This window comes from Mercenaria mercenaria, chromosome 18, assembly GCF_021730395.1.
Source record: "Mercenaria mercenaria strain notata chromosome 18, MADL_Memer_1, whole genome shotgun sequence".
Classification (NCBI taxonomy): Eukaryota; Metazoa; Mollusca; class Bivalvia; order Venerida; family Veneridae; genus Mercenaria; species Mercenaria mercenaria.
In genome coordinates, this window is record NC_069378.1 from 45,393,188 (window position 1) to 45,411,225 (window position 18,038).

Genomic DNA, 18,038 nt, shown 5'->3' on the forward strand with positions numbered 1-18,038 from the left:
AATCGTACCAAAATGGTCATAAAAAATTTGTTACAGAATGCTGGAGATCCATGAATTTTCAGCATGAAATGTATTCCTAAGTCTGTTCGTGCAATATATGCAATCCTGATTTTCAAGTGACCAGCACTTATACGTTGTTTTCCTTTTCGAAGAATGTCATATACTTCTTTTGCTTCCACTCTATACTGTACATAGAAGATGTAATCAATTGTTTTAGCGAAGCAATCATCACAGTCTAGCTTGAAAGTACTTCTTCATAGACATTTGGATCATGGGAGAGTCAAAATTTTCCTGTAGGTAATAGTTATGGGAAGGCCATTTTTTCTTCATACTAATCCTTGGCGAAACTGATTTGTCTTTTCCTCTCCCCATATGCAATGCTCTGAACACTTTCAACTACAATATCATTAGGTTGTATCCACGAGTCAAAAGGGATTTCACTGAGTTTTTAAAGTTCAAGTTTTCAAGTTCAGCATCTGTGTCCGACTTTTCCTCTCTCAATTTTTCATTATTTTCATAATTATTTGCAGGCAGATCGCTATGTACAGGGTGTCCAAAAGGTTAGAATTGTCATAACAACTGTCTTCAATCCTGTTTTCATTTCACACAACCTCTTCATAGAGCTTATTATGGAGCTGATATTTCAAGATGTAAAGTGCATCATTTATTTTCATCGGTCTTATTGGACTGATATATAAGTATACTCGGTATTTCAATTTCCTTATGTCTTTGAGTTTTTCTGCAATGACTGTGTCAGCAGATGGTACACTTGGCAAGACAGATGCAAGCAGATCCGCTTCTTTCGCCACATCGACCACACTCACATGCACAGCTTTTTGTTTTCCTCGAGGTAAAGCTTATAATTTCATGGCTGGTATCCGTCTTGAAATAAATGTAGATTCAAGTGGGTTCAATTGGTCAACTTCATAAGGAACTTCTGAGTTTAGTCCATGGAACACATAATTATGAAGAGCGAGAGCTCTCGGTTTTACGAATGATGCGGTGGATGAGGTCCACTGTCCTGTGTGGAACGTCCTTTACTGGTAACTTCAGATTGCCAGGTAGTATCAGGGGCGACCATTAAACATTAATGAAGTACATAAAGTAGATAAAATTTTTATGATAGTGTATAGAATCAGGTGGCAGGCAATGAACATACCAAAAGGCCATAATAAGATCTCATAATTTCATAGAATATTTTAAATTGATCTTTAAAAATCATAACAAACATACATGTACATACCTGTTTCCTGAACCTTTTTCGGAACGAACGTTCTTTACAAATGGAGGTGTTTACACTCTTCAGCTTCTGATATTCCTCTTTTAAGACTTTTATCTCAGATGTCTGTTTCACATTCTCCATGTACAGAAATATTTCCTAGGCAGACAGTGTATCAATATTTTGTATATGTGCAGACCTGTCAAGATGAATTTCATTAAGTAGGACACTAGCTCTGTTGCTGCATTTTCACAACTTGTATTGTCCTCCCCAGAGTTATGGTAGTAGCTTCATTACATTGAGATTTTCTGACATTGTACAAAGCTGATGATATGCTTCTGTCAATCTGAGTACATGTAGATGAATCTGTAAGTAGCTGCTTTAAACAAACTATTCATTTCAAATTAGGCGTTACATGTTTCTGAGTAACATGTTCCTGAGGTGCAGCTCTGCGTTTGGTTCTTGTGCACACATGTCGGCGAGGAACAGCAAGCGTGTAGGTGCCATACAATGTTAACACCTGTTTTTCAGAATCATTCTTTTGTAAAGAAGTGTTAGGATATATTTGCACTATGCACTTTCTTATAAGAATTCTGCGAGATATAAATCAAGTTTGTCAGAATCTATAAGTACATGGAAAAAATCTCTTGTACTAGTATAAGGGGAGATAATACAATCACTACTATCGTAATATATTATAAGAGTTTTCTCTCTTGCATTGATTATTCTGATGCGATATATCTTAGTGGCTGAAAATACAATATAAAAGGAGGGGAATATGTAATCTTGGAAACATTCTACTGTGTTCGTTGATTGTGTTTTATTTATTGTATGAACGAACATGTATCGCGTCTATCTCTCTAACTTCAATATCTATTGAATTACCTAACTATAGCAATATTTCATACAGTGATGTAGCAAGTGTCGTATGGGTCAATAAAATGTCGTATGAATGTGTTCTTCAGTTTTGCACGTGCATTTATACTAACACGCGAAACATTCTCTTCCCGTCTATCTTTCTATTCTCCGGACACTTTACTTCTTTAAACTGTACAAGTAAAACGCACTTTGCAGTACTGTCTATGTATACTTTTATCTGTTTAGAAGCTCTATAAACCGACATTCATCTCTGTTTAGATATGTTTGAAGTGATCCTGGATAGATTTGTTTTCCCTTTTCGTGATATTATATTATAATTTGTATTGTCTTTCGAATACCGATGTTGATGCAATTTGTAATGTTATTTGCTGATGTTGAACAATATGTGATCTATTTTAGGCTTTGTCGATATAGACAGATAAAACGTAAGTTTGAAATCGTCAGCGTTAGTGTTAAGAATACAAACTAAGCCCCGGTTAAATGTACATATACAGATATTTTCCAGCCAGTTTTCATATTTGAATGTAAATACGGTATAAAATTATAAGTTACATATGTAAAGCTAAACCCAATAGAACAGTAGATTTCAGTTGAAACTAGTGATCTGAGACGTATTCATATATTGATGTTTTATTAGGTGAGCAAAATCAAAATGACAGTCTGAGAATTGAATTCTACTTAGGAGAAACGTATTTGAATAAACATCAGATTCCAAATTTACATGCATATGTTCAGGTAAACACACTGTCATGAAGTCAGATAACGTCTTGCAAAAGACGTTTATTCACGACAAAAAAATTGTGACAACCAACGTTGCCTTTCTTTTAGCTGTTTATTTCATTGACGAATATTCAAAATAAAATTCATTTGCTATGAAAGAAATAATAACTACATCTTCTGTTTGGCCTCCTTCAGGAAATATAACATACTTAACACAATGTCCGAAATTACTATATGGAACGATTGAAATTTTGTTCTCGTCAAATATATTAATCTTCTCCCTAGTACCATCTCCCCTATAAATTTCAAATGTTATGTAATCGGTTATAACTTTTGAGGCAAGGGAGGAAACTCATCATGTTTTTATTCAACATTCGTTCTTGTTATGCCCCTTTTTATTCTGAAACGAAACCTACTCTGTATTGTTTCATGTGTAGAGAAAATAATTGGTAAAGCTTAAATCAACCTTTTAATATATGTCCAGAACAGAAACAATTTCTAAAGTAGATAAATAATAGGTTTTGTATAACGAGCTGAATGGTAAAATTATGCAGTAGTGTGTACATTTATGTTTCTAAAAGTATGTATCGTAACACGGCCTTATTGAGTCGGATCAATATCCCGTCTGATATGTATTGAACAAATATGGAACCGTTATCACTTCAGTCGTGTCCCAATCAGTATAGGGTGTTTTACTTTGCTATCCTACAACCCCATTAATACACTGAAAATGGGCTTATATAACAACTTTCATAAACATTTGACAATGATCACGGATGCACACACAAGATAATAAAATAAATAAACAAAGAAATTTTATATCAATACCATATACATTTTATATCATGAAGACATCGGATCACTTACCGTCATCAAGTGACTAGGTAGTAAATTATTTAAAAAGAATTAATTATACGTAATTATACGTAACAATTATATATTCTTTCAACTTTGTCAAATTTCAAAAACGAGTGAAATACAGATTACATTCCGTTTTGTCGTTAGAAGGGTGCACAACACTTTTAAACCTGTTTTTATTCCGTCATACTATTAGCTTTTGTGTTTTGTTGTGGCTGACTGGTGGACCTCTCTAAAACACTTACTTTAGTTAATAACTTTTAGTATGTTTCTTTCATGGTTGACAGGGACAGACGATTCCGGTTTGAAATGAATCCTGCCAAAACAGGTTAAGAAAGCCATTAAGAAAGCCATTCGATCCTGCATTTTTCATTAGAGACAAACCATGAACATGTTGCAGATAAAACAATTGAATATTATGTTATTTATAAATAGAAATCCGAATATAACTTTTCACAATCCTTTTGTCAAGGGCGAACAACTCATATTATGGATTTGTTCAGCAAAACTCTTTTCAATCCGTCATATTTCGTTCCTTTTTAAATATAGATTTAGGAATTTTAAGATTTAATTGAATGAAATTAGTGTATTGTATTTCCATACTACTGGCTCCATGATAACGTTTCCAATTCAAAGTCACTATTTCAAAATCAATATTTTCCCTTGATTCTTGCTATTTTTCCGACGTGTTGTTGATCTCATTTCCTCCCTGACATGAGTGCTCACATTTTGAATATGTTCGATTTATGAATTTCTCCTCTAAATTACCCACTGCGGTACAGACTTCTTCCAGTCTCTGGGAAATCCTGTTCAAACCGGCATTCAAGTCTTTATGAATACCAATTACTACATTAAATAATCGTGTCACTTCCAATCTTTCATCAACTTTTTGTGCTGGATTCTCAAACAGACCTCTTTCTGTACCAGTACAGATCTCATTGTCCTTATTTTCATCTTCAGTATTGTGTGTATTATGAACGGGTTCTGAACGGCGTTTCCTAAACTTTTCTCGTTTTCTACTCTTCTTTGGTTGAATAAAGGTAGTTTCAGCTGCAACAATATTTTTAAAAAAAATTCCTTTGACTAGATTATAGGAAATGGTTTCAACCTCTGTGTACTAACATTATGACTTTCACATATAACTTTGAAAAATTTATATACGAAAATATGAATCAAGGTAAACAATTCAATCAAATCAATATATAAAACTTCCGTATTTAAAATACTAATGACGACACTTGCATGCGCTGACAAATAGTCTTGTGTATCCTATAAAATGGTGGAAAACTCATACAGTGTGTAAACTCTTTTACTTGCGATTACTGGCGTTCAAGATAAAGATATATCAATGTTAGACTTCTTTATTTCATTTACTTATTTTTAGACTATTACATATTTTAAAACACAATATGAGTTAACCGTGGTGGGATGCCTAAAGGAAATCGCACTCTTCTTTTTTAGACTCAGTTAAACTGAAGGTGCTATAATTCTGTAATGTATGTTTCCAAAAGATCTTTTTTACAGATTTATTCTATTTATTTATCCATGTTATTTGAATTCCAAACAAAACAAAATTTAATGTAGTTGTTACGTTTGTTTTAATCAACGAAAAATGTTCTTGCAGGCTGAGCGTAATATGAAATGTAATACATGTATGAACAATATCCTACCTGGAATCTTTGTTTCTTCATTGTCCTCGACCATCTTGAACACCTTAGCAATATCCGCCATAAAAAAATGCTCAAGAACATCTACAAATAATTTATCCCAGTCGGTCTTGTGTTTGTCGACCTTTTCGAGAAGTAATCCGGCAGCAGGAACTGTTCCCTTTGATTTCAACATGATATCTACTTCTTCTTTTTCTGTTTCTGTCACCAATTCCTTCTCATACACAACATCAAGGAAATCCGGAAAGCAAATTCGCTGTTGAATTTCAGGAGAAACCAGTCTTAAAATCTCAGACTTATAACTATAATGTGTCTCAGTTTCATTGCTAAGAAGTTTACGCAGATGTGTATGTTCTGTAATAAGACAAGGCATATTAATAATTTCAAATACATCCACATATCTCAATGTAACTGGATGGAAACATAATAGTCTAATATGTAAAAACTGTTAGCAAGTCTAGAACATTTTTCAAAGAACTTTTGTAAGGTAGGTATTTACAGAGGATAAACCACTTTAATAGTTGCAAAATGAAATATTAAAGAGGAGTGAAATTGTTTAATTTAATAGGAAACGCAATGAATGCAGTAACAGTAGGGAAATGTTTTATTGAAATAATTCAAAGACACGTAATGTTTCGCATACCTAATTTGTCAAGTGCATCTAGAAAGCTTTACCAGATTCCATCAGCTTTAGTGTCTTTTAATGTCTCAATAAGTAGTTCAACTGCATCAGATGCGCAGAAGTCATGTTTACTTTTTATCATATCTGCACGCCTTTTATCTGTAAAATGAAAAACATCGTTCACAGATTGTTTCGCTTTTTAGGACGATAAAGGGTATAAACATATGCCATAAACAGGGCATAAATATATGCCATAAATAGGGCATAAACATATGCCATAAACAGGGCATAAACATATGCTATACACAAGGCATTAAGTCACACAGACATAATATAGGTTATATGTCGAGATCTTGAATTGCTTTCAAAATTGTTCTTTGGCCTATTTAGATACATCGAAAATATCACGAGTTATCTTGAGGAAAAACAAAATTATTATTTTAGTTTAAGAACACTCAGTTTTCCAAAGTCCACATACCAGATATTTTGCATTTATACACTGACAATTAATTCATTTTTTCTTACATAAGGATATGCACGATCTTCATTACCGATACAGAAAATGATTTCTGTAGCAATGTGCATATTTCCAGTACACCTTGAATCTTAAATATTGTTCTAATGAGCTCAGCCTATTAGCAAATACTTCCAGGGTTTTCTAAACATACAGTAGTCCCATTAAACTAGAAGTAATACCAGTATCAGTCTCTTGTTCAACATAACACTTTATCAGTACTATAATAGTATAAGCTTACTTTACCATTTTCCTAAGCTAGTCGCCACGACAACAGTATGAGTATATAGATAAAATACATCATTTAATTTCTTTTCCTTTGGTTGAAGTTAGATTTTAATTTCCCATATTTACCACAGTCTATGAGTCCAAATATTTTACCTATCAACGGAAGATAAGGTAGGATTTCTGTCACTTTAAAGTGGTGCTTAATTACATTCTTATATGCATCAACCATAAATGCAGTAGTTTCCTCGGAACTTGATTGCAAAGACAATTTTGAGCTTGAGCGTCTGCCTAAACTCTCCGAAGCTGACAAACCAGAATCAATCTGAAGCAGACTTCTGAATTGATCTTGTAGTTGCTGAAATATAGACTGGTTGTAAACATATGATATAAACAAGTATAAACATATGCTTAAACAGGGTATTGATATATGATTTAAACAGGATATTAACATATGATTTAAACAGAGTATTTACACAATATAATGTTATAAACAGGGTATGGTAGAAAGATATGTCATAACCAGGATATCAACAAATCTTATACACAGGACATAAACATATGCTACAAACAGGGCATAAGCATCTTATTATGTCATAAACAGGGTATAAACAGGGTATAAACATATGATATATACAGGGTATAAACATATGTTATAAACAGGGTATATACAGATGATATATACAGGGTATAAACATGTGTTATAAACAGGGTATAAATATATGCTATAAACAAACTCTTAAATGACAGATGGAAAACGACACTTAAAGATTGTCATGACACTTCCAAGAGCAGTAACCATAATTGCAACATTACATTCTAAATATAGTTTCTGTCTCCTTTTTAATATAACAGCAAGAATGTCGCTAAATGGAACTGGGAAAGAGATTTTAGTTTTGTGTGTTTTGTTGGCAAATAAAACACGGTTTTGAGTTCAGATGCGGATTTATTTGCTAACAGAGCACGCAAAATTAAAGTCTAGTTCCATTCTAACACGCTCGAATTACACCAGAAAGGGATACTAAACTGGAATCCTTGCTTTAGGCGTAAATGGACGCATTACTTCCCTTGGCGCTTAAAGTAGGTCATTTTGCGAAACGTCGTTTAATTGACAAGACAATACATGGTAAAATCCTTCTTTGTTTATATAAAAGAAAATCTTTAAAGTGTATTAAAGTATTTGAATCATTACATTTAGTACGTACACCATCGCTGTCAGTGTTTTCGTCTTCTGATCGGATGGCTTCGTCTGCAGCGGGTTTAAACTGTCAAATCAGAATACAATTAGATTCAATTTAGCAATTGGAACAAGAGGCCTTAGTTTAAAAAATTAATACATTTTTGTAAAATGTTATGAAAGAGACTTATTCGAATTTACAGTAAATATTCCGTTGGTTGAATGAAGAACTGTTCTAACTGATATTAAATAAAAAGGGGAATACGACATTTTCCGTTCAGAGATAAATTTGGAAAACTATTACAAATTGAGTACGATATTTGCATCAAGTTTGCATTTCACCGAAAAAATTTTATCAACATTGAGAACAAAATATTGCTATTATTAATAAGATATTGCCTGCGTAATGTCATCATCTTCAAAATTCGCTTCAGTGTCAGCTAAAACCTATAAAAAAGCAAAGAAACTAACAGTACAATGTACATGTATACGCAATTCTAGCTTAAAGGGAATTCCGATAGTTTTTTATGCGCATCTTTCTGCGCAGCCGAAACTTTCTATGGAAAACCGAACTGAAGTCAAAATTTGTTGAAACATGTTACAGACAGCCTTAAATATGAGGAATCTTGAATGAAATACCATTTTTGGTAAGTTTTATCAGTAATCAAATGTTGATACTGGTTTATGTTGTATTGACATTGAGTATCATGCCTGACAGGTATCTTGCTATTTTTTTGGTTGTGTTTTCATATCGCATTTTAGTACAAAGACAGTGTTGTTCATATAATGTAAGATAATTGACTTAGTACTGATAAGACATTATCACCTTTCAGATTATTTAGTATTCAATTATAGAAAGAATTAAGAATTTTCAAAACTTTTTTTGACTTCTAGCAGACATACATGTAATCAGTTTGGCCAGTTTAGCGCCATTTTCCGTCGAACAGGTGTTGTATTCTAGCGGTCTTAACAAAAAAATTAGCCTGGTGACCCATACATTTTTAGCCATTTTTATGCTCACAATACAATTATCTATACATAAGAAAAACAGGAAAAAATTCTATGAAAGAGTTTTTTCAAAATTTAAAAAAAATATTCTTCACTATGGGCATTTTTCACTGAAAAAAGTTCACAAAAGTAAATATGAAACAATATTTTTTTTTCATTTGTACCCATTATTGTAAGGATAGAGTATTACAAATATGACTATGATATCAAATAAATATATAATAAAATCTGTAAAAAGAAAAAAACTTATTGTGCTGTCTTGATGTATATTTTGGTTGGTATTTACAAAAAAGCAGAAAATTATGAAAATGTTGAAAAATCGCTAGCAGTTTCAGCAACAGTGGGTGTGTTGAAAACAATTTTTCACAAAAACAAGCCTGGTGACCTATTGTTTTTATTTGTTCATTGTTTTCAGCACAAATTTTCCTATCATATATGTGAATTAAAAAAAATTCTATGAAAGGAAAAAAACTATAGGAATTCTCTTTAAGAACACATATATATGAACCTTATCCTTATAACATAATCATACACATAGACTGCACCATGGGAAAATGTACTATTCTTAGTTCGACATCTAGTACTGGCACTAAAATTGCTGTTCTCAACAACGTGCATTGCTCTCGCAGCATATACACATCCAAAATACTTGCGCAGGCGTTCGAACCATTTCTGACTAACTGCATACAAATCTAATTACTTTTAAATCAATTAAAGATATCCAATGACCATCTTCCACTAATTATTTTATATTCATATATTCACTTCAGATGTATAAAATCTTCAACAAATGTATCTAATCAATTAAGTTTGCATAAACCGTTAAGTTCATAATTATAAATGTCATTCAGTAACTGTTAAAAAAAACATCCAGTTTTTAGGCTGGCGAATTTATTCGCCAGACTATTATAACCATAAATCGAAATTCTGCAAAGTTCAACAAAAGTTCAACGGTGCTGAGACTGACAACACAAAACCATTTCATGCGCAATTCAAATAGTTCGCCACGTTTATCAGTTTTGCCACAGAGTTGTATAAAGATTGTTAAACTTACCTGTTTCAGTAAATCTATTTGCTTTAACATGTTATATTAATGTTTTATTTTTCTAACGGTAAAAACTAGAAAGATAATATTAAAAAATATTACATAATGATGGTAAATTAATTCGCCCCTATGAATGAAATGTCTGTATGAATGGAACTTTTTCATAACTCAACACTGTTGACCGTTTCGTTATAGATAATGACCCCGGTCTGTAAATAGCTAATTAAACAAACGCTGGTTCCGAGAAACAATTGTCGATTTGAGTTACACTGCGTATTCGACGATCTGACATAACATGGAAAGTGAGAAATATGAAATATCAATTAAAATGAACTTATAGTGATACGAGTTATGTCAGGTCTTATATTTAGGGCTAAAGTTGTAAGAATCTATTCTTTCAGATCATTTGCTGTAGGTACTAAGGGACGTAATCGCTGCGTGGAATTGCCACAGTAACGTGAGAGGAAACAAATGACCACTTTCTACGAGTTGTATGTCTAAAGAATGACCATGCTATATATTCTTTTTTTCTTTCTTTCTTGTTTTCTTTTTTGCTATTTCTATACTAAATTCATTTTAGAAACATTCTGGCGAATGCTGAAAGATATATTGCAAAAAGTGCCTTGTCACCATTTTGTTTAAAGGGCGTAGATGTAAGCGATTTTTGTTTAAACACACGTTTTTAAGCTGTATTTCAGGTTATTTTAAGATAGTGGACCCGTAACGGTAATGTTTAACAAATGCATTAATTGATACAGTCCTGAAGTTAACACTGTTTCGCACTGTGTTGCATCTTTAAACGACTTTTACTGCGTCATTGTTGTTTGATTGTTTTTTTTTTAATTTGTAAATCTTGTATAAATTATGTTTTTTCCTCCAGCTGAAACAGAGACAAGTTTCAGAGCGATAGGCATTGCACAAAACGATCGCAGAGAAGTCATTTTACCTCATATTTTTCTAAATGAAACCTCAAAGTATTGCGTAACAATTATAAAACACAAAATAAAATTATCGATAACAATTTTTCTTGGGAGCCTCGAGTAAGAGAATTTAATCGGACAGAAATTAAGCTCCAACTCTTAAGAATTATAGCCTTGCTCTCTGCATTCAAAAAGAACCATACTATGATAGGGCAGAAGTAAGACCTACCTACATTTCTTCCAAACTTTGTAAACTAAAGAATAGATGCAAAATCAAGAACTTATGCAAAATGTAACAAAGTATTTTCAAAGATGTCTAAACATTCACCCTTCAGGTTAAATTCAATTTAAACAGCAAGAAATGGTTAATCAAATGAAAATTGTCCGCTTTTGTACGACAAATCAATGATAATAAGTATTGTAAAAAAACAACAGTTTTTCTTACTAGAAAGAAGAAATATAATGAACAAAGATTGGTCCTAGTGGGGCTTGAACCTATGCCTTCCTGAAAAATTAGTTAAAGCAGCCTATGGTAGGAATGGAATACTTTTCAAAAAAAGGAGGTACACTATTACGGGTCCGGCAATTTTCCTAATTATCGTATTAGGGAAGGAACAGGACTAGACCATAATCATTAACAGTCCGGTTTATAGTGGTATTCCCTCATACCGACAAGAAAATCACCCCATCTGATCAGTGTTCATACATTCATAAATGTGTTTGTGTATGTGTGTGGGTGGGGAGGGGGTTGCATATCGAAGTATAGATGTTGTGTTTGCTACCTTTATACTTTAACTGATATTATGTTCCTCAATGTTTATGATTGCTTCTTTATAAACATATATAAACGGTTATGGCACGCCAATTGCCCAATTATAACGTGAACCCAGATTCATGATCGAATGAAAGTACTGAAAGTACAGCAAGGCTGGCTACCACAAAACACTGAATGAAAATTGTGCGGGAAAGATGTTTGCAAAATCTTAGATATTATGGGTTTTCCATATCAAACTAAGGCGAGCATAGAGTATTTTTGTGATGAACCATCTTGATTAACTTGTGCATCAAAGTAAAAGTCCAATCGAGAAACCTAGTTTATCGGACGTAAACATGGGTTCAAGAGAGTAAACTATAGTTTACGCCCGTTATCCTGTGTGTTCGCTCGAAAATTTATGTTAGTATTCGATAATCCTAGTTTTTCGACCAAGAATGTAATTATTTGATAATTTGATTGCCGAGAACCATTGTTTACGGACGTGAACCTATGTTTACGGTCATGAACTTGGGTTTACGAGCGTGAACCATAGTTTACGAACTTGAACCTAGGTTTACGTTCGAAAAACTTGGTTTCTCGAACAAAACTATGATTTTTTGTCATTATCCTATGTTCACGAGCGTAAACCTATGTTTACGGTCGTAAACGTAAGTTCTCGATCGTTAACATATGTTCACGTTCGTAAACTATGGTTTACACTCGTGAACCCTGGTTTACTTCCGTAAACATAGGTCAACGCTCGTGAACTTAGAATAACGGCCGAAATTCAAAGTTCAATTGAAAAACCTAGTTGAAACATGGGTTCACGGGCGTGTTTTTGCTCGAAAATATGGGTATGTGTTAGAAAAACCTGGTTTTACATTCGAAAGCCCTAGTTTATCTATTGTTAATCCTAGTTTTTCGACCGTGAACCTGGGTTATCGTTATTATTGAACAATTGGCATGCCATAACCGTTTATATATGTTTCTAAAGAAGCGATAATAAACATTGAGGGACATTATATCAGATAAAATATAAAGGTAACAAACTCCGCATCTATATTTCGATATGCAATCCCAACCACACACACACACACACACACACACATCATGTATGAACACTGATCAGATGCGGCGATTTTCTTGTCGGTATGAGGGGAATTTTGGGCTCGGACCCGGCTATAAACCGGACTGTTAATGATTATTGTTTAGTCACGTTCCTTCCCTATACGATGGTTAGGAAATTTGACGTACCCGTAATAATGTACCAGTGTTTTGTGGTAGCCAGCCTTTCTGTACTTTCAGTACTTTGATTTAGTGGTAGTACTCATTTTTTTATACTGCGTTTATCCATAGATGTATACAGTGTGTACGATTTGAAACCTTATGCATAGTACTTTTAATGCACATAAACCTTTTAATTTTATGTTTACATAAACTTTATGACGTAATTTTTCATGTTTCTTAATATGAAATTTGGATCTAATATACCTTTAGACTAATTATTAACTACCATCTAGTTCAAATAAGAAAACAACTGGATGGTCTTTTTATGATGTGTATGCATTAATATTTATAATACGTGAATACATACCTTGTCTTCAATAATGATATCAAGCTGTTCTTTCCCTAACGATGCCGGACGCAACGGATGGGACTTTGTTCTGCTATCTGTATCTGAAGCGAGTATGTTGTCTGCTCTAGCCACACCTTGATTTGGCACGTGAGTAGAACCTATTTCTAAATATTCCTGTTAATAAAAGTGTCAAATTGATGGCTTCTGGGATATAGGCGCCGTAATATGACTCACAGGAAGCAATTATGTAAACTGTAAATCGTGTTTCATGTCTTGAATTTGTCAAAGCTATCAAGTTTCTGCTTTCTCAAATAAAAAAAGGTCGTTTAAAGCTTTGCGTTATGATGATACAGATATTGTTTTTCGCGTATACATATATTATTAAAATATCAAAAGTATTTTGCACAAATAATTGAAGTGAGAAATGTTTGATCACATAAAAAAGTGCATTAGCTCTAATACATTGTGCTACATTTGAATACATTCTACATAATTATATCACCATTATTTGAAAATAATACATTGTATTAAAACCCAAATTGACGTGCGTAAAGGTAGATTTTAGAACATCAGGTTTTACTAGTCTTATTAAATTAAGAAGTCAATTTAGACCAAAAACACGTGAATCCCCAGCACTCAGTCTATTACCAAAATATTTTTATTGAAGTAACGACGTTTTCATTTTTGTTTTAGCCGACCAGTAAATTTAACAGTGTTTATTTACATTTTCATGGCCTTTCGGCAAAGGTTGAACACGTGTGTATTTGACATTGATTATATTGAACTATAGGTAGACCGCATGTGATTACGTGATTAGCGGTGATATTGATACACGTAAATAAACAATATGCATCCCTCAGTTATGTTTCCCTCAGAAACTCCTTACTATCAAGTAAATGACCATTGTGGGAAAGGTCATTTCTGATGTAAACAATAGGTTGAATAATTTGACATTATAATAATCCGCATTTGAAATACTTAAATTCATTACACTTACGCGCAGTGATCATCAACACTGCCGAAATATATTTGACGACATTGGCGTGTTTTGGAGAAAACACAAATCTTATTCCGGACCTTGATAGTGACTTTAAATACAGATAACGCAACTTCAATATCCCACTATATGTTGCTCCGTTTGGAACATGTTTATTTCTTTTTTTTCGCTCCCCAACCACGATACTCGGAACCATGATGATGAAAGCCTTAAGATTGGTGATAAAAACAAGAAGCTCAAAGTCAAAATCTCAATGATGACAGTCGAAATCACAATAGTGGAAATACGAAATCATGAAATACCAGGAAAACACAATAGTGAAAAGGCGATATTTGATATCGTTTCTTCTCCATTATGTTTTCGTTATACATGATTGTGGTTTCGACTTGTGATATTCCCCTATCGTGGTTTCAACACTTTATAGCATTGTCGACTTTCATCATCTTTGTTTTGCCTTTTACTATCGTAGTTGCGACTTTCGTCCGTCGTCGTTATTTTGCCTTTAATCATGATAGTTCCGACTTTCTTCGTCGTAATTTTGCCTTCCTATTGTGTACAATGCAATGTAAACAAAATATCGGACCTATCATCCATAGTTTCCCTTAACATAAGTCCTTTCTAACAGGACCATTGTCGGTAAGCAAATCTGTGACAAAAGCCGCAAACTAATGAGACAACACTCACTCCCTGATGTCATTCATAGCCGTACATATCAAAAGCATCGAGAAACAGTCAATATTGGTGCTACCCGCATGTGCCATTCCGAAAACATCCGTAGGTCCTACATAACAGCAAGCATACATGGATGCATGTACGCATGAAACACCAACTGTTTCTCAAGATCTTTCAGGGTTTACTACTTTTCAGATATTTAACTCAAGCTTTCACAAACTGAAGCAACATGTAAAGAGCTTGGGCTACAAAGAAGACAGGCGTTGGACCTAAGGCATGTACAAGGTACATTACTGGTTTATATACTTAATTACATGTGCATACATGTGCGAAGGACAAGCACAGCTGGAAGGCAATAGCCGAAATGTGTGACAGGAAAGGCCGTACCGGCGACAGTAACCATCAGAACAAATCAACACCCTTTACAATATTTACAAATTTATTTACAAAAGATGATTATTTACAATGAATAGATGATATGAAGAAAAAAAAAACAAAAAAAAAACTGATTATAAGAAAAAAAAAAGAAAGTTCAGTATCTCTAGATACAAAAGTTCTTATAGTCCATTCTAATCTGACGTGACACAGGTCTTTAATGTAATTGTGAACTTTAAGTAGCACAAACAAAACGTAGCTTCTAAATTCAAAATACAGTCCCTTTAAACCGTGAATACGTTGATTCCGTGTTGGCTCCCTATGGTGGTAGGTGATTGCATCCCTGAGCTGACTTCAGAGGATAACAAAAATCATCGTCTTTGCGGTTTACGGCACAACCATGGGACGAAAGCTCTGCGCTGGGAATATCACATCCAGGCGAGTGAAGACAAGTGAACCTCGGGCATTGTACTTCCGGGTTATGACATCACCAGGAAAAATCGTCTGGCGGAAGAAGCTAAAATATATAACATATGGTAAGCACCATAGCAAAACAAATAAGTCAGGGCATAAAACTGCTCCTTTGGGTACACCATACCTCCGTAGGCTCCCATAAATAATACGTGCTACTTATACAAAACATATGTGCTACTAAGTTCAAACGTCACATGATTAAAATACGTCACTTATTACTTCCATTATTACAAAGATTACTTACTTAAAAGACTAAAGTTAAAGTATGAGAAAAATATCAAAAGTATATGATGAAACATTATAGATACGGACATGATAAACTGCAGCCATTATTTACAACTACAAATTAACAAAATTCAATGTAAATCAAACGTTATATGAGAGTTGGCATCCATATAATATCTAATGCCATACACTACAACGGACATTAATTAGATGTGCTATAGACTGGCACACAATTATATATTACAAACATGGCACTAGACTTGCCATATAGATTTATACATAACAATACAATGCAGTAATGGCCTTCCATAATTAACAAAATGTTTGACATAAGTTTTTGAAACAGTGCTTTACAATTATCACGATACAAATTTCAGTATAAATTTTACATCTTATATAAACGAAACATTTAGACTCCTCTTTCTAAATAATTTACAAAAGTCTGAAAAATTTAATAAATTATCCTGACATACCGAAACTAGCCAAAATCATGTGCCAAAAAGTAAATGTTACAGAATTCTGTAGAATGAACAAAAATTTATCAAATAAAAATCGTAATGCAAAAATCATACAAAAATCTAACAAATAAATTTCTTACCTCGATCGAGCATAAATTTCTAGCAAGAAAATAATTCAGACATAGATTCGTCTATAAAGTCGGAAGGTGGTGTGCGCAAGGCATATCTAGTCCAGTCTATTTAAAGGATAATGTCCCGCCAAATACTAAATTTCATGGGATTCACGGCTAAGCCGTGGACTCCGACTATTGTCATTTTCACGGGATTCACGATATAGCCGGGGAATCTAACTACTTTGGCGCGAATTTAAATTGACAATTTGAGGCCCATTATAGTGGTTTTGGGGATAAAAACATAAATTACTGAAGTTTATAAAATATCAACTTTCTTATTACTGAACAGAATTTAATGAAATTTACATGGAAATTTAAGTTATGAAATACAGAAAAACATGAGAGGTATTTCATACGTGAAATCTGACATTTACCTCAATAACTCAAAAATTTACAAAAAGATGATGCAATACCTGCATTTACAATACAGATAAAATAAGGCCCGTATGTCAATTTGTGACAAAATGATGACGGTCGAACGACGGCGAAAGTCGAAAATACAAAAGTCATGGGTGACAACGTACCATGCTGTTGGCAGTCAAACGTACAATGATAGATGTCCATAGTCAAAGCTACGATGATGAATGTCAAATTCGATTATGTCTAGACCAGATTCATAAAATTCATAAAAATTGAACCTATGATAATGAAAACGCAAAACCGTAAATTATACTGCGTTTTCGTAATCGTAGGTTAATAATTTTGACTTTCACTATCGTTGTTTCAAGCTTTCAGAATTATGACTTCGACTTTACCGAGCCTGCAACATTTTCGTTTTTGTCGTGTTGAGCGACCTGTGAAGTTTTTACTTTTCTCTACTTTAGACTTAGTGTCATCACTTTTCTTTCCGGATTTTGATTTTATGGTCTGAAGTTAAAATGCGATTGTCCCAATGGAACACTATATTACTCAAGATTCATTTGGATAGCAAATGTTTTGTTAGCAAATCCTAAAAATGTACACCAAAATAGAAAAAGTGGAAAAAAGTTACATTTCAAAAGAATATGAAATAATGAAGCTTACAAGACATTGTGGTATAATGGTCTAAATAAATCATTATTAATACCAAAAAGTTTTAAGTTTTATACATTCTTCCATATTTCGGCCAGAGATAAGTCATATTATTAAAGAATGTCGCATTTCCCTTTTCAATTAGCTTCATAAATGAGTCCAGGGGCCGTATTCATAAAGCATCTTAAGTGTAAGTTTTGACTTAAGTTGAAGATTTTACTTAAGTTTGTGGTGATTTCGGCTTAAGTCTAAGTAAAAAACTTAAGTCCTGTTCATAAAACAGCTTAAACTTAAGATACGTAAGAAATGACTTAAGTCAGAAAACAAAATGGCGTCGTGAGTACGATTAAAATGTTGTTTTTCAGATAAAAGCACTTTAAACATAATTGTGCATGTTGTATCTGTCTGAAATTAATGTTGTTTTCGTCCACAATAAAAGCACAAAATTACATATTAAGTTGATTTATGA

The 18,038-nt window shown here is 33.3% G+C and overlaps 1 protein-coding gene and 1 long non-coding RNA gene across 3 annotated transcripts; both read right to left on the minus strand.

The window, feature by feature from the left end:
- Positions 1-4,043: 4,043 nt before the first annotated feature.
- On the minus strand, positions 4,044-8,011 carry LOC123539116 (uncharacterized). 2 transcript variants are annotated; one of them, XM_053529995.1, is made up of 5 exons: positions 7,910-8,011; positions 6,861-7,062; positions 5,987-6,124; positions 5,347-5,697; positions 4,044-4,726 (listed from the first exon to the last, which is right to left on the minus strand). In XM_053529995.1, exons 4-5 carry the CDS (start codon positions 5,516-5,518, stop codon positions 4,350-4,352), a joined length of 549 nt encoding a protein of 182 aa, XP_053385970.1. In that variant the 5' UTR covers positions 5,519-5,697; positions 5,987-6,124; positions 6,861-7,062; positions 7,910-8,011; the 3' UTR covers positions 4,044-4,349. The 2 variants fall into 2 exon arrangements, with proteins under 2 accessions (XP_053385970.1, XP_053385971.1); XM_053529996.1 differs by lacking the exon at positions 7,910-8,011 and having other exon boundaries at positions 6,861-7,860.
- A 7,263-nt stretch (positions 8,012-15,274) lies between these two features.
- Positions 15,275-17,100, minus strand: LOC128550633 (uncharacterized). The gene is made up of 2 exons (XR_008368342.1): positions 16,526-17,100; positions 15,275-15,745 (listed from the first exon to the last, which is right to left on the minus strand). It is a non-coding gene; the product is annotated as an uncharacterized LOC128550633 (long non-coding RNA).
- Between the last annotated feature and the right edge of the window lie 938 nt (positions 17,101-18,038).

Bases quoted from the DNA above. Each gene is read 5' to 3' on its own strand.
- LOC123539116 (XM_053529995.1), bottom strand. From the start codon at position 5,518: ATGTTGAAATCAAAGGGAACAGTTCCTGCTGCCGGATTACTTCTCGAA. The intron at 4,727-5,346 runs GTAGGATATTGT...ATATTGTTGCAG, and splicing joins TGAAGAAACAAAGATTCCAG to CTGAAACTACCTTTATTCAA.